Source organism: Tauraco erythrolophus, chromosome 31 (assembly GCF_009769465.1).
Source record: "Tauraco erythrolophus isolate bTauEry1 chromosome 31, bTauEry1.pri, whole genome shotgun sequence".
Lineage (NCBI taxonomy): Eukaryota > Metazoa > Chordata > Aves > Musophagiformes > Musophagidae > Tauraco > Tauraco erythrolophus.
In genome coordinates this window covers 116766-137929 of record NC_141495.1, presented here as the reverse complement: position 1 = coordinate 137929, position 21164 = coordinate 116766, and the positions used below count along the sequence as shown (strand labels likewise).

The 21164-nt window shown below is 67.8% G+C and overlaps 2 protein-coding genes across 2 annotated transcripts; one reads left to right on the top strand and one right to left on the bottom strand.

Annotated features, from left to right (window-relative positions):
* Positions 1–419: 419 nt before the first annotated feature.
* Positions 420–11497, top strand: PDE1B (phosphodiesterase 1B). The gene is made up of 14 exons (XM_086628492.1): positions 420–550; positions 5500–5613; positions 6921–7106; positions 7682–7748; positions 8298–8414; positions 8498–8638; positions 9056–9156; positions 9974–10099; positions 10201–10302; positions 10409–10529; positions 10622–10703; positions 10808–10934; positions 11063–11199; positions 11400–11497. Exons 1-14 carry the CDS (start codon positions 420–422, stop codon positions 11495–11497), a joined length of 1650 nt encoding a protein of 549 aa, XP_086484618.1.
* Positions 11498–13731: 2234 nt separating this feature from the next.
* PPP1R1A (protein phosphatase 1 regulatory inhibitor subunit 1A) lies at positions 13732–19684 on the bottom strand. Its single transcript, XM_086628607.1, has 7 exons — positions 19599–19684; positions 16352–16412; positions 15452–15489; positions 15303–15366; positions 14863–15054; positions 14641–14735; positions 13732–13870 (listed from the first exon to the last, which is right to left on the bottom strand). Exons 1-6 carry the CDS (start codon positions 19677–19679, stop codon positions 14641–14643), a joined length of 531 nt encoding a protein of 176 aa, XP_086484733.1. The 5' UTR covers positions 19680–19684; the 3' UTR covers positions 13732–13870.
* Between the last annotated feature and the right edge of the window lie 1480 nt (positions 19685–21164).

The window sequence follows — 21164 nt, the reverse complement described above, 5'->3', positions numbered from 1 at the left end:
TCTCCCTCCTCCCCGGTTCTCCCCCCCTCCCCGGTTCTCCCCCATCTCCGGTGCTCCCCTCCCAGTTCTCCCCATCCCCGGTTCTCTCCTCCCGGTTCTCTCCATCCCCGGTTCTCCCCTCCCTGTACTCCCCATCCCCGGTACTCCCCCATCCCCGGTGCCCCCCTCTCGGCTCTCCCCTCCCGGTGCCCCCTCCCGGTGCTCCCACCCCCGGTGCCCGGATGCCATCTTAGCTTCGCCGCCCGGGCCGGTGCCGCCTGCGCAGCCGCCGGTAACCGGGCGGTGCGGGGAAGGGCGGCGGGGTGGGGGGAAGCCGCTACCGGGGCTGCGGGGCGGTACCGGCGGCTGCTCGGGCTCGGCCCGCCGGGCCCCGGGCCCGGTGGCGGGGCTGAGGACGCGTCTCCGCCGCCGTAGGGGCCATGGAGCCGCCGCGGAGCCTCCCGGGGCTGGAGCCCGAGCGGGAGGGGCTGGACCCGGCCGGCGGCTGCCCGTCCCCGCTGGAGATCAAGTCCGCCCCCAGCAAGAAGATCTGGGTCAAGCTCCGGGCGCTGTGAGTGACCCCCCCCCAAAAACCAAACAAACAACAGGACCCCCTTAAAAAAAAAATAGGATTCCCCCAAAACCAGACCTCCCCCCAAAAAAACGGGACCACCCCCCTCTAAACCGGGACAGCACCCCGAAAGCTGAATCCCCACCCAGAAACCAGGACCACCCCCCTCTCCAAAACCGGGACCCCCCCCGCAAACCAAGACCTCCCACCTCCAAATTGGGACCCCCAAAGCGGGACCCCTAAGCTCATCTGAGGTCGCACCCACTAACCCACTGGGCACCCCTCTTTGAAGGCACTATCCCCCATCCTTCTCCGAGACCCCTCTGGTGACCCCCACCCTGTGCCCCCCTCCCTGCTCCAGGCAGGACCCCCTGGGACCTTCAGCTGCCCCCAGGGTGCCCCCCAGAGCTCTCTGCCCCGGGGACCCCCAGGTGTCCCCGTCCCATCCACACGCTGCCCCCCAACCCCCATGCAGGACCCCCTGGTCACCCTTGGGACCCCCCTGCACTTATCGCACCCCCTCAGGCTGGGGGCACCCACGATCTTGGGGTGGGTCTGGGTGGGGGCCCTCCAGCACCCCTCGCCCCGGGTGACACAGTGGGGAGAGCAAAGGGGTGTTGGGGTGTCCCCAACTTCGAGGGGGCAGAGCGGGTGCCAGGGGAGGGATGCCACCCTCTGACACCCCAAGGTGCCACCCCGCAGCCCCCTCCTCACCAGGGGGGCTGTGGGTGGCCCCAGGGGTGCCACCCCCCTCGCCCGGTGTGCAGCTGTGCTCATGCGTGGGCTCACGTGTGCGCGTGCCCCCTTGCCACCCCGCAGCACGTGCGAGTCCTCGTGCGGCGGGTGCGGGCGTGGGCGTGCAAGGGGCGTGCACGGCCGCGTGTGCACGGGGCCACCCGGCACGTGGCGGCCGGCGAAGGCGCGCTTGTGCACAGGGGGCACGCTGGCAGGGGTGTGCACGGCGCTGGCGTGCCGAAGTGGGCACACACGGACGGGAGCCAGGTGCCCGTGTCGCACGCTCACCCCGCTGAGCGTGTTTCGCACGAGCCCGAGGCCGGGGCGGGACTCAGCCGAGGCGTGAAACGTTGGTGCAAGCCTGAGTGTGCAACCGGCTGCGCACGTTGCCCGGCGGGAGCGTGCACACGCGTGTGCAGCGGTGCGTGTGAGCAGGAGCGTGCATGTGCGTGTGCAGGTGTGCCAGCGCGTGGGCTGTGCCATGCTCCCGCTCCCCCGGAATCGCTGGCGGCCGCCCCCGCAGTGGGGGTGTGGGGGAAAAGGGGGGGCTGGGGGTCCCTCCCTGTGCCCCCCCAGGTCCCCGCCAGCACCCAGGGGCAGCGGGGACCCCAGCGTGGGGATGGGCCCCAGCACCCAGGTGGGTGACGGAGGTGGGAGCAGCGAGGGGTCCCCAGGGTGCTGGATTCCAGCCCCCTCTGAGTGTTGGGGACTGGTGACAAGTCCCTGGGGTGGGGGTCAGCCGGGATGGGGACCCCAAAGCGGGGAGCTGGAGGGTTCGGGGCACCCGTGGGTGCGCGTGGGGCTGCAGTGTCAGTCCTGGAGGGGTCCCCAGCGCTGGTGGCACCCCCAGCCCACCCCTGAGCCCCTCTCTGGGTGCGGGGCGGCCCTGGGGACACCGATGCCGCTCGGGTGGGCTGCGGGGTGCCTGGGACACGGCGGGGGGGGTGGCAGCAGCGCGGGGCCGTGGGTGGTGACAGACAGCCCGTGGGGACCGTGGGCGCGGGTGGCACCCGCCTGGCAGCGTGACGCAGCCCGACCCCTGCTCCTGCTGCGGGGTGGGGGGTGTCCCTCGTCCCCGGGCTCCGCTCAGGGGGGGTCTCAGCTCCATCCGTGAGGGGCGAGTGACATGGGGGTCCACCGAGGGTGGGTGCCCCAGAGGGTGGGTGTCCCCAAGGATGGATGTCCCTAAGGATGGGTGACCCAGAGGGTGGGTGACCCCAGGCGTGGATATCCCCAGGGATGCTGTCCCAGACGATGGGTGTCCCAGAGGGTGGGTGTCCCCAGGGATGCATGTCCCCAGAGGGTGGGTGACCCCGAGGGTGGGTCTCCCCCAGGGATGGGTGTCCCCAGGGGTGGGTGTCGGGCACGGGAAGGTGACAGCCGCCTTCCCCAAGGTCACATTCCCTCGCCGCGCGTCGGGCTCGGGAGCTTCGCGCTGGCTCGAACGTGACGTCTGGCCTGGCCGCCCCCCCGCCCGGCCCCCCCCTTCCCCCCCGGCCCCCCCGCCCCGCTCACTGGCAGCCGTCACCATCACCGTCACCTTGGCCGGGGGGTGGCCCCCACCCACCGAGCCCAGGTCCGGCCGCTGCGCCAGGGCGAGGAGTGGGTGTGCAACAGCTGCGTGTGCCCGTGCACGGACCCGCGCTCGCGTCGGCAAACACACGCGTGTGCAGATGTGCGCACGCGGCTGGGCTTGTCCATCCCTTTGCATGCCGTGCCTCAGTTTCCCCAGGGGACCGGGCTGGTGGGGACAGGGTGGCTGGGGCTGGTTGTTGGGGCCACGCGTGGCCACGCGTCACCTCGCGCAGCCTGGCACGACCACCTGGGGGTCCACGGGGTCTCGCCCGCTCGCTGCCAGCTCTCGTTAGCGCTAATGAGGCGCGGGGCCACCAGGAGCCACCGTCACCGTGTCGCTCCCACGGGGCTTTCGCTCGGGGTCGTGACCAGGGTGACGTCCCCACTGCGAGGACATGGGTACTGAGGGGTGGGTTCAGGTGCCACCGTGGGAGCTGTCCCCAAACCCGGGTCGGGCTGGTGGCATCGTGGGGAACCTGCTGGCAGTGGGGATCGGTGCCACCAGCCTTGGGGACCGTGTGGCCAGGGGGTGGGGACCCATAGGTACTGGGTGGGCACTGATTGGGACCACTGGGGACCCCCTGGGTACCGATGGGGACCTGTCAGGTGCCAGATGGTCACTGCTGGGGAACCCCTCGGTACCAATGGGGACCTGTTAGGTGCCAGGTGGTCACCGATGGGGACACCGTGGGTGCTGCTGGCAGCGATGGGGACTGCTGGGGACCCCCTGGGTACCAATGGGGACCTGCCAGGTGCCAGGTGGTCACTGCTGGGGAACCCCTCGGTACCAGTGGGCACCTGTCAGGTGCCAGGTGGTCACCGAAGGGGAACCCCTGGGTACCGATGGTGACCTGTCGCATGCCACATGGTTGCTGATGGAGACCCAGTGGGTGCTGGTGGCAGTGATGGGGACCCTGTGGCGACCAATGGGGACCTGTTGAGCGCCAGGTGGTCACTGCTGGAGACCCCCTGGGTGCCACTGGGGACACAGTGGGTGCCAGAGGCAGTGGCAGCGAGGCACCCAGGAAGGGACAGGGTGACCAGAGGGCTGAGCCACACCAGGACAGGGACCAACATCCCACCAAGGGACCAGCACCATCCCTGGGTGCCCCCCCATCCCTCCTCCTGGCCCGTGATCTCCCGTGCCAGCCTGTGCCAGCCCGTGCCAGCCGGCGTGCGAGCAAGGCGGCTGCAGCGGGAGACATGGCTGCGGGGGTGGCGCTTCCCGGGTGGCAGATGGGATTCCCCCTCCCCACCGCCGCCTCCGCGCCCCTCCGCCACGGCAGACACACGGACACGCGGACAGATGGCCAAGGGCCGGCCGGCTGCGGGCACACGCGTGTTCAGGCGTGTGGCAGACGGGGAGGGCTTGCCCCGAGGCGGGGGCTGGGGGGAGAGCGTAGCTCCGTGCACACGTGTGCGCTGCGGGTGGGTATTTGCACGCGTGGGATGCGTGTGCGTATACGTGCTTGTGCGTACCATACGTGTGCGGTGTGCATGTTTGCACACGCGTGTGCGTTGTTGAGTGGGGGGTGCGCACGTGTGCACGCCTGTGTGTGCACACCCCGTGTGTGTGTGCACACGTGTGTGCCTGCACACATGCACACGCATCGTCTGTGTGCGTATAGCCACGTTCGTGTGCGTGCACACGTGTGTGCACACGTGCTGTGTGTGCAAATCTGGGTGCTCTCCCTGCCAGACTGTGTCCCCCCACCTCCCAGGGTCCCCCCCGCTGGGATGTGCCGTGTCCCCGTGTCCTGCGTGGGTGTCACAAGCGGTGGGGGGAGGGCGGCTGCGCTGGGCTCCCGTCCCCACGCTGCTGGGACACCCGTGGGTGCCACCGCTGTCACCCCCCATGACAGAGCCGGTGACAGGGGGAAACTGAGGCACGGTGGGGCAGGGAGGGGAGCTCGGCACCCTGACCCCACTGCAGGTCCCAAGGGTGCTGGACGAGCTCTGGGTGCTGGGTACCGGGTGCAGGATGAGTTCTAGATGCAGGATGAGCTCTGGGTGCAGGGTACCAGGTACAGGATGAGCTCTGGGTGCTGGGTACCAGGTGCAGGATGAGCTCTGGGTGCAGGATGAGCTCTGGGTGCTGGGTACCAGGTACAGGATGAGCTCTGGGTGCTGGGTACCAGGTGCAGGATGAGCTCTGGGTGCAGGATGAGCTCTGGGTGCTGGGTACCAGGTACAGGATGAGCTCTGGGTGCTGGGTACCAGGTGCAGGATGAGCTCTGGGTGCAGGATGAGCTCTGGGTGCTGGGTACCAGGTACAGGATGAGCTCTGGGTGCTGGGTACCAGGTGCAGGATGAGCTCTGGGTGCAGGATGAGCTCTGGGTGCTGGGTACCAGGTACAGGATGAGCTCTGGGTGCTGGGTACCAGGTGCAGGATGAGCTCTGGGTGCTGGGTACCAGGTACAGGATGAGCTCTGGGTGCTGGGTACCAGGTGCAGGATGAGCTCTGGGTGCTGGGTGCCGGGTGCAGGATGAGCTCTGGATGCAGGACCAGCTCTGGGTGCTGGGTACCAGGTGCAGGATGAGCTCTGGGTGCTGGGTGCCGGGTGCAGGACCAGCTCTGGGTGCTGGGTGCCGGGTGCAGGAGCTCTGGGTGCGGTAACGGCCGCCCGGGTGCCCGCAGGCTGCGGTACATGGTGAAGCAGCTGGAGACGGGCGAGGTGAACGTGGAGGAGCTGAAGAGGAACCTGGAATACGCCGCGTCGCTGCTGGAGGCCGTCTACATCGATGAGACCAGGTACGGGCAGGGTGAGGGGTGGCAAGGGGGGGGACGTGGGACATCATAGAGTCACGGAACGGGTTGGAAGGGACCTGCAGGATCATCCAGTCCAACCCCCCCACCATGGGCAGGGACACCCTCCACCACACCAGGGTGCCCAAAGCCCCATCCAACCTGGCCTTGAACACTGCCAGGGATGGGGCAGCCACAGCTTCTCTGGGCAACCTGTGCCAGTGCCTCTCCACCCTCAGAGTCCAGAAGCGCAGAGGTGCTCCAGCCCTCGGATCATCTCTGTGGTCCTCTTCTGGCCCTGCTCCAGCAGCTCCATGTCCTTCTACTGTTGGGGACCCCGGAGCTGAATGCAGCACTGCAGAGGGGGGCTCATGAGAACGGAGTAGATGATGCTGGTGACACCAAGCTGGGTGGGAGTGTTGATCTGCTCAAGGGTGGGAAGGTTCTACAGAGGGATCTGGACAGGCTGGACCAAAAGGACGAGGTTCATCAAGGTAGGAGGTTACAGGAGGTTCGACAAGATCAAGTGCTGGGTCACCACAACCCAAGCCACCACGCGATGCTTGGGGAGGAGCAGCTGGAAAGCTGCCCAGTGGAAAAGGACCTGGGAGTGTTGGTCAACAGTTGGCTGAACGTGACCCAGCAGTGTCCTCAGGTGGCCAAGAAGGCCAACAGCATCCTGGCTTGTATCAGCAATAGCGTGGCCAGCAGGACCGGGGAAGGGATCGTCCCCCTGGACTCAGCACCTCGAATCCTGTGGTCAGTTTTGGGCCCCTCACAACAAGAAGGACCTCGAGGTGCTGGAGTGTGTCCAAAGACAGGACACGAAGCTGGTGAAGGTTCTGGAGCCTCCAAGCCTCGTGAGGAGCAGCTGAGGGAACTGGGGTTGTTCAGCCTGGAGAAAAGGAGGCTCAGGGGAGACCTTCTCGCTCTGTACAACTACGTGGAGGGAGGTTGTAGGGAGGTGGGGTCGGTCTCTTCTCCCAAGTAACAAGCCACAGGACAAGAGGAAACAGCCTCAAGTTGTGCCAGGGGAGGTTTAGGTTGGGCATGAGGAAAAATGTCTTCACCAAAAGCATGGTCAGGTGTTGGAACGGGCTGCCCAGGGCCGTGGTGGGGTCACCATCCCTGGAGATATTCCGAAGCCATGTAGCCGTGGCGCTCAGGGCCGTGGTTCAGTGGTGGACTTGGCAGTGTTGGCTCAACAGTTGGACTTGATGATCTTCAAGGTCTTTTCCAACCTAAACGATTCTCTGGTTCTACGATGCCCACCCTGATGCCCACCCCACCCCATCCCGTCGCCCGTCCCGCAGGCAGATGTTGGACACGGAGGACGAGCTGCGGGAGATGGGCTCGGACGCGGCCGTGCCCTCGGAGGTGCGGGACTGGCTGGCGGCCACCTTCACCCAGCAGGCACGAGCCAAGGGGCGCCGGGCCGAGGAGAAGCCCAAGTTTCGGAGCATCGTTCACGCCGTCCAGGCTGGCATCTTCGTGGAAAGGTGGGTGCTGGGTGGGTGTGGGGGGGGTGTCAGGGTGGGACCGTGGCTGGGATGGAGATGAGGGGAGCGGGAACGTGGTCCCTGGTGGGTTGGGGCTGTTCTGTGGCACCCAGCTGGGTCCCCAAGCACCAAGGTGGGTCCCCAAGCACCCAAGGGCTGTCCCCCAGCACCCAGGTGGGTCCCTGAGCACCCAGGTGGGTCCCCAATACCCAGGTATCTCCAAGCACCCAAGGGCTGACCCCAGCACCCAGGTGGGTCCCCGAGCACCCAGGACTGTCTCTTGCCCCCAGGGTTTGTCCCCTGGCACCCAAAGTCTGTCCCTGAGCACTCAGGTGGGTCTCTGAGCACCCAAGTGGGTGTCCAAGCCCCAGGCCTGTCCCCCAGCACCTGGATGGGGTCCCCCAGCACCCAGGCTGTGCCCCAGCACCCAGATGGGTCCCCCAGCACCCAGGCTGTGCCCCAGCACCCGGATGGGTCCCCCAGCACCCAGGCTGTGCCCCAGCACTCAGATGGGTCCCCCAGCACCCAGGCTGTGCCCCAGCACCCCCACCATTCCTGCCTCCCCTCCCTTGCAGGATGTTTCGCCGGACGTACACGGCCGTGGGGCCCAGCTACTCCGCTTCTGTCCTCAACTGCCTGAAGGTACCGTGGGGTACGGGGGGCACTCCAAACCCCCCTGCCTGGCACTGCCGGGCATGGGTTGGCATCCCTGGGCATCACCTGGGATTGTTTGGCATCCCTGGGCATGGCTCGGCATGGCTCGGCATGGCTCAGCATCCCTGGGCATGGCTCAGTGTCCCTGGGCATCCTTAGGCATCACCTGGAATTGCTTGGCATGGCTTGGCAACCCTGGGCATCACCTGGAATTGTTTGGCATCCCTGGGCATCTCTAGGCATCCCTGGGCATCACCTGGAATTGCTGGGCATGGCTTGACATCCCTGGGCATGGCTCAGCATCCTTGGGCATCTCTGGGCATCACCTGGAATTTCTTGGCATCCCTGGGCATCCTTGGGCATCACCTGGCATTGCTGGGCACAGCTTAGCATCCCTAGGCATCACCTGGAATTGCTTGGCACAGCTTGGCATCCCTGGGCATGGCTCAGCATCCCTGGGCACGGCCGGGCACAGCCAGGTGTCAGTGGGCGCTGGCCTTGCCCCGGTGCCAGGGTGATGCCCGCGTGTCCCTGCAGAGCCTCGACCTGTGGTGCTTCGACGTCTTTGCGCTCAACCGGGTGACGGACGACCACTCCCTGCGGACCATCGTCTTCGAGCTCTTCACCCGACACAACCTCAACAGCCGCTTCAAGGTGCGCCCGCGCCCACCCCTGGGTACCCCTGGCATTCGCCGGTGGCTTTGCGGTGACGCCGCGTGCCCGTGCCCGTGCCACAGATCCCCACCGTCTTCCTGACGACGCTGCTGGACGCGCTGGAGGCCGGTTACGGGAAGTACCGGAACCCCTACCACAACCAGGTCCACGCCGCCGACGTCACCCAGACCGTCCACTGCTTCCTGCTCCGCACTGGCATGGTGGTACGGGGCGGGGGCGGTGCCCACGGGGGTCCCAGGCTGTGGCCGATGGCCGGTGCTGGTCCAGCTGGTCCAGGCGATGCTTGTTGCCATGGAGACGGTGCTGTTCACTGGCTGCGGTGTCATCATGGGGATGTCACCAGGATGATGGGGGGATGGGGGTGACCCCCCGGCTTGGGGGGATGAGTGGGCACACGGGGGGTGACACCCGGTCCACGCGGGCACCCTGTCCTCCCCACCTGGCTGTCATGCCCGTGGCACGTGCACGCTTGTGGCGTGTCACACACGTGGCCGTGCGTGTGCCTTGTCACGCGTGGTCGTGCGAAATCACGCACAGAGGACCCCGCACCTGTTGGGCACTGTGCCCCTCGTGGGGTGGCACTGGAGCACCCACTGCCTGTCCCCGTGCCCCCCCCCCAGCACTACCTGACGGAGATCGAGGTCCTGGCCATCATCTTCGCTGCTGCCATCCACGACTACGAGCACACGGGCACCACCAACAGCTTTCACATCCAGACCAAGTGAGGGCGGGTGGCACGGCATGGGTGGCACGGCACAGGTGTCACAGCGTGGCACGGGCGGCATGGCATGGCGTAGGTGGTGTGGCATGACACAGCATGGCACGGCGCAGGTGGCATAGCACAGCATGGGCAGGGCTGAGGACCTGTTGTGGGCACACCTGGGACGCTGCAGGGTGTGGAAAGGACGGAGTGGCACCATGGGGACACCCAGAGCCACCAATATGGCTGGGATACAGCTGTGCTGGCACCCTGGGGGCACCAAGGGCTGCTGATATGGGCAGGATGCAGATGTGGTGGCACGCCAGGGCCACCGATGTGGCTGGGATATAGATGGGGTGGCACCTCAGGGACACCCAGGGCCACTGATATGGGCAGGATACAGACGTGGCACCCTGGGGATGCTCAGGGCCACTGATATGGCTGGGATACAGATGTGGTGGCACCCTGGGGACACCCAGGGCCACTGATACAGGCAGGATACAGATGTGGTGGCACCCCAGGGCCACCAATACGGCTGAGATACAGATGTGGTGGCACCTTTGGAACACTCAGGCCACCAATATGGCTGAGATACAGATGTGGTGGCACCTCGGGGACACTCAGGCCACCAAAACGGCTGGGATACAGGTGTGGTGGCACCCCAGGGCCACCGATACAGCTGAGATACAGATGTGGTGGCACCCTGGGCACACCCGGGGCTCCCAATACAGCTCAGATGCAGCTGTGCTGGCACCCTGGAGTCACCCCTCTCCCCAGGGGGTGAGGACTCCTGCTGCCCCCCGCCATGCCAGGCCCCCAGCATCCCCTCCGTCCCCAGGTCAGACTGCGCCATCCTCTACAACGACCGCTCGGTGCTGGAGAACCACCACATCAGCGCCGTCTTCCGCATGATGCAGGACGACGAGATGAACATCTTCGTCAACCTCACCAAGGACGAGTTCGCGTAAGGTCCCTGTCCGTGTCCCCCCACCCTGTCCCCAGGGCCGTCCCCGACGGGGCACGGGGGGCCCTGACGGCATTTCCCCCCCCCTCCCCGGGGCGCAGGGAGCTGCGGGCTTTGGTCATCGAGATGGTCCTGGCCACCGACATGTCCTGCCACTTCCAGCAGGTGAAGTCCATGAAGACGTCCCTGCAGCAGCTGGAGCGGTGAGTACGGGCACCCAGCCTGGCACAGCGGGGGGGTCGGTCCTGGTGGCACGGCGGGGAGGGGCCACCGTGGTTTTTTGGGGCCGACCCTCGGTCCCCTCCCCAGGATCGATAAGTCCAAGGTGCTGTCGCTGCTGCTGCACGCGGCCGACATCAGCCACCCCACCAAGCAGTGGTCGGTCCACAGCCGCTGGACCAAAGCCCTGATGGAGGAGTTCTTCAGGCAGGTAGGGCCACCCGTGTGCCCCCTGACCCGGGGACGGGCGGGGGGACGTGGGCACCCTCCCACGGGGACACTCATCTCCCTTTGCCTTGGCAGGGGGACAAGGAGGCTGAGCTGGGGCTGCCCTTCTCCCCGCTCTGCGACCGCACCTCCACACTGGTGGCCCAGTCCCAGATTGGTGAGTGGTGGTGGAGGGGTCTCAATCCCCATCCTCATCCCCATCCCCATTCCCAGTGGGCGAGGGGGTGTCCCCATCGCCGCCGTGGCCCTTCCCCACCGCAGGTTTCATCGACTTCATCGTGGAGCCCACCTTCTCGGTGCTGACCGACGTGGCCGAGAAGATGGTGCTGCCCCTCGCCGAGGACGGCACCAAAGCCAAGGGCAACCCGGCGGCCGGCCAGCAGGCCAGGTCGGGCTGTGCCATCCTGCCTCAGTTTCCCCATCCCTGCAGGGAGGCACCTCCTTAGTTTGAGATGCAGGAGGTGGTGGCGGTGGCTCTGCCCCGCTGCCAGCCGGTGCCCATCCCTGTGCCCGCAGCTCGCAGTGGCGGCAGCCGTCCCTGGACGAGCACCTGGAGCTGGGGGACGTGAAAGCTGACGTGGCCAGTTTCCGCTCCACCTGGGCCAAGTACATCCAGGAGAACAAGCAGAAGTGGAAGGAACGGGCGGCCAGCGGTAGGTGGTAGCCACCGTGGCCACTGCGGCCACCGGCGAGGGGATGGGGACCGTCACGGGGGGACGCGCGGTGCCGAGCAGCCCTGGGCAGGGAGGTGGCCCTGGCACAGGGTTGGGGACCCCCAGACTTGTGGGGTGGGTGACACCTGGTGAGGGGGGGGTCTCAGCACCCATGGGTCCAGCCCCGCGTCCCGCCGCAGGCATCACCAACCAGGCGTCCATCGAGGAGCTGTCGCCCTGCGAGGAGCAGCCGGCGGCGGCACCGCACCGGCACAACCAGAACGGGGACGTGGAATAGCACTGGGAGGAGCGAGGTGGGTGCTGGGGGGCAAGGGGGGGGGGGGACACACACAGGGGGGATGGGTGGCGTGGCCATCACAGCCCCGACTGTCCCCCCCAGGTCCTCGTCTCGCCCAAAGTCTTCGCCGCCATCAAGTCCAGCACCATTCGGAGGGAAGGAGCTGCCCGGGGATTCGTGCCAAGAGCAGCCCCGGGGCTGGCACCCTCCCAGCTCCGGCTGCCTCGTGCCAAGGTGGCCACCAAACCGCGTGGCTCTGGGCCACAGGTGCCGGTGACGCCGACCCTCTCACTGCCACACCAGCGGCTGCCCAGCTCCCCCCACCCCGCGCCGGGTTTTGTCCTTATGGCTTTTTTTTAAAAAAAAACTTCTCGCCCCGTTGGGGAGCAGGAGGCTGGCGGGGGGGGGGGGTGCTGGGGATGGTGACGGGGGGCTGGGGACAGCAGGGGACTGAGGAGCTGTGGCGGATGTGCTGTCACCCCAAGGACCACACTCTGTGGGTGCTCGGGTCCATCTGGTGACACCACGGTGGTGGCCCCTGATGTCCCCCCCCTGTGCCATCCCCATCCCGCCCCACGTGCCCCAAACATCCCTGGCCCAGGATGTGGGTCTGGGGGTCACTGCAGGTGGGGGACACGTCCCCGCAGGGCCTGGCCCCCCGCTCTGCTGACCCCGAGGGCACCACAGGGCTTCCCCGTGGGCTCCTGCCCCACACGGTGGGGGTAGGGGGGGGGCAGCGGGGTGGTGATGGGGCAGCATGTGGGGGACCGGAGGAGCGGTGGGAGCTGGGAGGCAGGATCGGGCCCCTGGCTCCAGCGTCCGCTGGTGCTGGCATCCCGTGCTGCCACATTCCCCAGTGCCAGGGTGCCTCTGGCACCTGCTGGCTCCGGCATGCTTCCGGCATCGCTGGCTCCAGCACCCTCCGGCTCCGGCATGCCCCCGCGATCCCCCTGCTTCCTCCAACCCTGCTCTTCCTTCGGCATCCTGGCTCCGGTGTGCCTCAATGTCCTCTGGCATCCCGGTGTGCCTTGAGCATCCTCCGGCATCCCGGTGTGCCTCCACCATCCTCTGGCATCCTGGTGTGCCTCTGGCATCCCGGTGTGCCTCTGGCATCCCGGTGTGCCTCCAGCATCTTTGGGCATCCCGGTGTGCCTCCAGCATCTTTGGGCATCCCGGTGTGCCTCGAGCATCCTCCAGCATCCCAGCGTGCCTCGAGCATCCTCTGGCATCCCGGCTCCGGTGTGCCTTGAGCATCCTCCGGCATCCCGGTGTTCCTCGAGCCTCTTCCAGCTCCGCACTCCTCTCGGCTCCAGCCCGGCCCGTCTGTGTTTGTACTTCCGTACCCCGCGGCGTGTCCCCACGGGGTCACCGCTGGCAGAGCTGCCCCCCGCACCCCCCCCCCCCCACGCATGTGAAGCGAAGTGCCGCCGCTAACGAGCAATTAATAAACTGTACGTCACCACCAGCCTTGTCCTGGGGACTGGGGACACGCGTGACCCCAGTGGTGGGGGGGCAGGATGCCCGTGTCCCCCCCGGGGTGGGGGGGACACAGTGCCAGGGCCTGGGGACGGAGGGGGTGGCACAGCTGGATCGGACCCTGGAACAGGGCTGAAGCCTGGAGGTGGGTGCTGCCCCCCAGCACCCAAAGGAGGGTCCCAGCACCCCTGTGCCCCCCCCCCGGCGCGAAGGCAAGGAGGAGGCGGCGGGGAGAAGGGATCCCTTTAATACCAGCTGAGGCGGGAAGTTGGGGGGGGGGTCCCCGTGCCCACCCAGGCGTGTGCACGCGTGCTCTGTGTGTCCGCACATGGGCGTGCATGCGAATCGCATGTGCAAAGTGCACGGGTGTGCCAGACCCCCCTGGCCCCCCCCCCCCGACATCCGTGTGTGCAGGTGGGTGTGCAAACGCCCGCGGCTTGTGCACAAGTGCATGCACGTGCACACCCCCCCCCCCAAGCCACGCGTGTGCAAGCGTGTGCACACACACACGCGTGTGCTGGCTGGGGTGCAGCTCCCCGTGGCCCCCAGCCCGCGGTGGGGGGGTGGTGACAGCGGGGTGGCTTTGGGGACACCCCAGTGGCGGGGTGGGGGTGGCACGAAGGGTGCTGCTCAGGGTCCCCAGTGTCACCTGCCCTGGGGACCCAGGGAGGGGGGACAGGAGGGGACGGGGGGGGCAGCCCAGCTTGCCATCGTCCCCAGAGCCCCCCCCCGGCTGGGGGTGGGGGGGCACCTGCCTGTGGCAGTAAAAAAATCCTCCTGGGGCGGCCCCAGAGCAGCCGTGGAAATGGTAGAAAACGCTCAGATTAAATAAAAAAACCACCGTCCCGGGGCACGGGGGGCGATGGGCTCCTCCGGCCGTGGCCCCGCTCCCGGCACCTGGGGACAGCGGGAGTCACGCTGGGGGACGGGGACCCCGGGGGGACACACACACACACACACACGGCGCCAGCCCCATCCCTGTCCCACCAATGCCACAGCCCCGTCCCTGGTGCCACCCTCACCCTGTGCCACTGTTCCCTTCTCCTGGCGCAGTGCCCGGGGTAGCCCCCTGGTTTCCCACGACCCCCCCAGTGCCCCAGTACAGTGTCCCAGTACCCCCCCAGTGTCCCAGTACAGCATCCCAATACCCCCCAGTGTCCCAGTACAGTGTCCCAGTACCCCCCCAGTGTCCCAGTACAGCGTCCCAGTACCCCCCCAGTGTCCCAGTACAGTGTCCCAGTACCCTCCTAAGGGTCCCAGTATCCCCCAGTGCCCTCCCAAGGGTCCCAGAATCCCTCCCCAGTGCCCAAGTACCCCCTCAGTGCCCCAGTACAGTTTCCCAGTACCCCCCCAGCGTCCCAGTACACCCCCAGTATCCCAGTACAGCATCCCAATACCCTGCAGTGTCCCATTACAGTGCCCCAATACCCCTCCCCAGTGCCCCAATGCCGGGTCCCTGTACCCCTCAGTGCCTCAGTATTGTCCCAGTATCCTCCAGTGTCCCAGTACCCCCCAATAACCCCTAGCACCCCAGTACCATGTCCCAGTACCCCCCCGGTGCCCCAGTACCGTGGCCCAGTACCCCCCTAGTGTCCCAGTACCCTCCCCAGTGCCTCAGTACCATGACCCAGTACCCCCACAGTGTCCCAGCACCCTCCCATCCATACCTACTGACTGCTGGCAGCCCCCTTGCCGGCACCCACCCCCGGTGCTATATGGGTGCCCTCCTTGGCCAGGCTTTGCCGCCCGTCCCCGTGGGTCCCTGCGGGCACCGTGGGGCAGGAGGTGAGCGCAGCAGCCCCCCCGCTGCACCCCCCAAACCATCCCAGCCCCCCCCAAATCCTCCCCCTTTCCTTCTCTCCAGAGAGAGGAGAGGGATTCATCCTTACCAGGGCCAGGGCCACCCTCGTGCGTGGCCAGCGGGCACGTGCCACCGGGGCTGTGGCTGTGCTCGGTGTCACCGTGGCGGCAGCGGCCATGGCCGTGGTCGTGCTCCTGGCTGGTGGCGGCGGTGGCAGCCTCCTCCTCCTCCTCGCCCTGCGCCTGCTTGCACAGGTGATGCTCCACCATCATCTGCAGCTCTGCCGGGCAGGGAGCGGCGCTGGGGGGGCACGTGGGGGGCAGCGGTGACCGTCCCCACACTCCCGGTGACATCGGGGGGGTGCAGCCCGGCTTGGTGGCCCCCCCATCCTCTCCGGTGGCATTTGCCGTGCCTGGACCCCACGTGCTGGGCACGACTGACCGGAGCAAAGGGGGTGGCATCGCACTCGTGGGCCCCCTGTGGCACCAGGGGGACACCGTCCCCCCCCCATCCCCCCACCCCAAATACCTTTCATGGTCGGGGTGGTGCGGGAAACCTTCTTCCTCTGCCTGGGTGACATGGCCAGACCCGACTGCGAGGGAAGGGGGGTGAGTGGGGGGGGCACCCCGAGGGGCTGGGACCCCCCCCCGCAGCCCCCCCATGGTGCCAGCACCTACCTTCAGCAGGGGGTTGGGCAGCCGGTCCTCGTCGATCTCTTGGGGGGGGTGGGGGTGGGGGAGGCAGAAGGACCAGAGGTCAGCGGTGGGTGCTGGGCTCCATCCTGCACCCCTGATGTCAATCCAGCCCCGCTGGGTCCGTCTGTCACCCGTGGGTGCTTGGTTCCCCCCCCGCCATCAGCATCGCCCCCGCGTTGCCATGGGAACCAGCATCCCGCCCCCTGCCACATCCCAGAGGAGGGTGGCTGGGGGTGGCCCCCGGGGCCGCATCCTGACCCCCCCCACACACCCCCCGGGGTGATGCTCAGCCCTGTGGAGCTGCCAGAGCTGCTGCCCCGAGTAGCTGCACTTGGAGGTGGCACCTGGGGACAGTGCCCAGCCCCTGGCATGTCCCCAAAACCGGGGACAGATGAAACCCCCCAGCTGGGGGGGGCAGGGGGGCTGTGACACAGCTGCCAGCGGGGTCGGGCTCCGTCCCCAAAGGCCACATGCCGGGTTGGGCCAGTGACTGAGGAGCTCTTAAATGTCACAGCTGGTGTCCCCCGTGCCCCGTGCCAGCAGTGGTGGCCCCGTGCCGGTGTCACCAACGCGGTGACATGAGCAGCTGCTTCCCGGAGAGATGGATGGGGCCTGATCCTGGCAACGTGGCGCTGGAGCAGGGAGGGCAGGGGCTGAGCCAGGCTGGGTGGGACACAGGGACAGCCCCAGGGTGGGGGACACGGGGACAGCCCCAGGGTGGGGGACACGGGGGTGCGGCTGTGCCCGGCTGCAGGATGAGTCCCGCTGCGGCCAGCGTGCCGTGGTGCTGAGCATCAGCTATGGGGGTCCCTGAGCATCGAGTATGGGGGTCCCCGGGGGGGTTGAAGCCCGGGGTGACACTGTGACGCTGTGAGGACCCACCTGGGGACGACTGGTCGCTGCTCAGGACCAGGTTGGCAGGAGTTGGTCGGCGCCTCCGGATCTGGAAGTGGGGGGAAAACCAGGAGAGAGTCAGGACCCGCGGTCGCACCCCAAACCCCGTCATGCCCACCCGGGGCCCCGCCAGCACCAAGCCCCCTCCTCGATGTCCTTGTCCCCGGGGCGGTGGTGGCCCCATGGGGCCGGAGGGCTCCGACCAGGGCCCCGCGCCCGGTGGCTCCCGTGGCCGGACACACGTGTCTTTCCGATCAAGGTCTCCCGGCCAGCGCCAACGACAGCCGGGAGCTAATTATACCCCGGCCCCGGGAAGCACCGGGGGCCATCGGTGCGGTGACACCGCCGGGGCCCTGCCCTTCCTCCGCGGGGACGGTGTCCTTGCCCAAGGTCACCCCGAGCATCCCTCCCGCCCCGTGGTCCCCAACTCGGTGCCTTCGCAGGGGGTTTCGTGGCCTCCTTGGAGGATTCGGTGGCCACGGACGTGGACGGGGCCGTGGCCGGTGGTGGTGACGATGGCGGGGACACGGCGGCCGCTCCCTCGCCCCCTTTCCCCGCTGACCCACTAACTCAATTACTCCGAATAAAACTGAATTTCCCAGCGAGGATTCCCTAATGAGGCGGGATGCCTAATGAGATGCTGATGAGATGCTAATGAGGCAGGCGAGCGGCTGGGCGGGTGAAGGAAGCCCCCCTCCTCCTCATCCTTCCCCCCCGCACCCCCCCCCGGCCCCAGCCCACCTCCCCGGCCCCCCCCCCCCCCCCCCGCGCATCTTCTCCGTGTCGGCCCCGTTACCATAGAAACCCACGATCTGGATTTTAAACGGAGATTAGAGGGAGTTGGGAATCGCCGGGAATCGCCCTCTCTCAGCCAGGGACCCACTGACGAGCCCCTCGCTTCAGGCTCGGGGTCCAGGTGCCCCCCCTCACCCCCCAGCGATGGGGCTGGGATGGGCCGGGGTCCTCCCAGGGCTGGATAGGGCCCCGCAGCCCCCAGTCATGGACCCTGGGGACCCCAAAGCCACCCCCGGGGTGTGGGGCAGCTCTGTGCCCCACAGCGTAGCCCCCCCCCCCCAAGCACAGGGATGGGGCGGGGGACACCGCTGTCACCTGCTCAAGGTGACCCAGGTGGAGCTGAGCACCCCGGGGTGTGCTCCCGCCTTCCCGCTCTGCACTGGGAGAGGGACTGGGGTGTCTGGGGGGCTCCTGACCTGACATCCCAGGGTGGGATGCTCCGGTCCTTCATCCCTCCAACCCTCCATCCCTCTCTCCATCTCCCCATCCTTTCCTTCATCCCTCCCTGGCTTTGCCGGGGCACCGCGCTCTCCTGCCGCTATTTTTAGATCCATCTCCACCATCGATTAAGAAGTGCCACGGCCCAGAGCGGCAGCTCGGCCCCGGCAGCCTGCGGCGGGTGCAGCATCACTGGGGGGGGGGGTCACATCCTCCAGGCCTGGGGGGGGGCCGATCTGGCATGGGGGGAGTCAGGATGGGAATGGGGGTTGGGGACCAGAACGGGCTTGGGGATGGGAACAGGATCAGGGATGGGAACAGGATTGGGGACTGGTCCAGCTCATCTCTCCGCATGATGGAGCAAACCCCTCCCTGGACTGTGACCCCCCCTCCCCAGCCTCGGGGACACTCTCTGCTCAGGATGCACTTGGGGACCCGGGCGGAGATGCAGGACAAAGCCCTGGGCCAGGCCTGGCACCCATGGGTGGCACCCCGGAGGGCGAGGGCAGATGGATGCTCTTGGTGGAGCCGGGGGTCCCGGAGCTGCAGGAGCTGTGGGGACACGGGGGGCCTCAGGAGGTCCACGGGGACAAGGTCCTTTCGGAGGGTGGGGCTGGACAGGCTTGGGGACAACCCTGTAGGACACGGGGACATGGTGCCACAGCCTGGCCAGGGACTGGCACAGCCGAGCTCTGCCTTAGTGTGAGCCCCTGACCAGGGGACCCCACATCAGGTTCCCGCAGGGAACACCCCAAAAATAGGAGCTGTAAACACAGGGAGGGGACAGCAGCATTGTCACCTGCTGCCAGCGCACGGGGCTGGCTTTTGGGCCCTGCCACGCTGCCAAGTGCTGCCAAATCGGGGCTCCGACAGGTGCCAAGACGTAGCTGAACACCCCTGGGAGGGGAAACTGAGGCAGGGACAGGCAGGGCTGTGCCCGAGCCTCCCCGGAACCTGGCTGTGACGGGAGGTGGGACACGGACACCCCTGCGCCTCGCTGCAGCCCAGGTGGGTGCCGGGGGTCCCATGCCCACCACCCAGCAGCCCCCCCCCCAGCTCTCAGCCTCGCTCCTGGGGGGGCCGCGCTGCAAATGAGCCGTGCGGCAGCCCCAGATGGTGCGTGGCACTATTTAGCGACAGCGAGACGCTCGCCAGGGAGGTGGCCCACGCTCGCCCCCGCGCCGCTGGCACGCAGGGGCTCCACGGCCAGGGACCCCCAGTCTTCGGGGGGGTGAGACACGGCTGAGACCCCCCAGCTGGACCCCCTCCCAACTCCTCACCAGCATCCTCAAGCCCCCGCAGAGCTTCCCACGTCTGGTGATGACGGGGACCGTGGCGTGGCTGGGGGTCCCCCCCAAGACCCCTCTTGACCCCTGCAGCCCCTGGGGCTGGGGGGCACAGGGACGAGGGGGGGGAAGGTGGGCAGGGAGAGGGCTCAGACTGCCCGGGGGGGGGCAGCTATGTCGTGTCCCCCGGCCAGGGCCATCCTGTTCCCGCTGCTATTCTGGGATCCCCTCCAGCGGGAGCAGGGATTGAGCAAGGGCTGGAGGGATCTGGGGCGGGGAGGGGGGGGGGACACCGTAACCCCACACCCGCCTTGGGACACCCCCCCCCACGGCGTCGCCGTGCTGAGCCAGCACATGGCCCTGGCACCGCCAGCCGGGCAGCCCCGAGCCCACGGGGGGTGTTTGGGGTGCTGGGGTGTGCGGGGGTGGGTGGGGGGGGGCACTGAGGGTGTCCCCGGTACCGGGGGGCTGCGCCCCACCCCGCAGCACCCGGTCGCGTCCCCCCCCGCCCCCCCAGGGGTGCCACCACCGCCCCGACACCGCGGCGGTCGCCCCGGGGCTGCTCGCCCCCCGCCGCTGCCCTCGCCGTGCCCTTCCCGTACCCGCAGCCCCCCGCCCCACCCGGTGCCCCCTCGGTAGGACCACCCGCAGCCCCGGTCGCTCCCCCCCCGGTGTGGCACCCCCCCTCCCCGGTGTCCTCCCCCCCCCCCTCCCACCTGCTCGGCCGCCTCCGGGTCGAGGTGCGGCTCCAGCAGCGGCACCGTGAACTGGATCTTGCGGGGGCTGTTGGGCTCCATGACGGGCGGCGGCTCCGGCGGCTCCCGGCGGCTCCCGGTGGCTCCCGGCCCTGCCCGGGCCGCCCCGCCCCGGCCCCGCCCCGGCCCCGCCCATCACCGCCCCGCCCCGCCCCGGGGCCCCGGTCCCGGTCCCGGTCCCCATCCGCGGCGCACGGTGGGAACTGGCGGGGCGGACGCTGGGACACGGGGACCGTGTGCCACTGGGACGGACACATGGATGCAGGGACGGACACACGGACGCAGGGACGGACACACGGACACGAGGACAGACCCCAGGACACAGGGACGGATACACGGACACAGGGATGGACGCATGGACGGATCCTGGATGCAGGGACGGACACACGGACACGAGGACAGACCCCAGGACACAGGGATGGATACACGGACACAGGGATGGACACACGGACATGAGGACAGACCCCAGGACACAGGGACGGACACACAGACGCAGGGATGGACACATGGACGGATCCTGGACGCAGGGACGGACACACGGACACGAGGACAGACCCCAGGACACAGGGACGGACACACGGACGCAGGGATGGACACGTGGACGGATCCTGGATGCAGGGACGGACACACGGACACGAGGACAGACCCCAGGACACAGGGATGGACACACGGACACAGAGACGGACACATGGATGGGTCCTGGGGGACAGGGAGGGGCCCTGGGACACAGGGACAGACACACGGATGCAGGGACAGACACACGGACACGAGGACAGACCCCAGGACACAGGGATGGACACACAGACACAGAGACGGACACAAGGACACAGAGACAGACACATGGATGGGCCCTGGGACACAGGGACAGACACACGGACACGGGGACAGACACATGGACGCAGGGACGGACACATGGACATGAGAATGGACCCCAGGACACAGGGACAGACACACGGATGGGCCCCGGGACACAAGGACAGTCACATGAACACAGGACAGACTCTAGGACACAGGGACAGACACACGGACACAAGGACAGACACACAGATGAGCCCTGGGACACGGGGACAGACACATGGACACAAGGATGGACACACGGACAGACCTCGTGGCAAAGGGACAGACCCCAGGACACAGGGACAGACACACTGGCAGGCCCTGGACAGACAGACAGACAGACAGCGGGACAGACACTGGGACTGACGTTGGGGCCCGTGGACAAAAGGACGCCGGGACAGACACACGGGTGACACGGACAGACAGACAGGCACATGGACACACACCTGGACACCGGGACACGGAGACACGTGGGGACAAACGCATGAGCAGCGGGACAGACGGACATGCAGACCCACACGTGCCCCCCTGCACGTGCCCCCCCACGCCCACACACGTGCACCCAGCGGGGAGCCACCTCCCGGGACGGGTGACAAGGACAGGGACAGGCCCCCGCTGGGGCGGACGGACACACGGACACTTTCCGGGAGGACACGGGCAAAGTCCGGCTTTGTCATCGGCCGCCTGCGC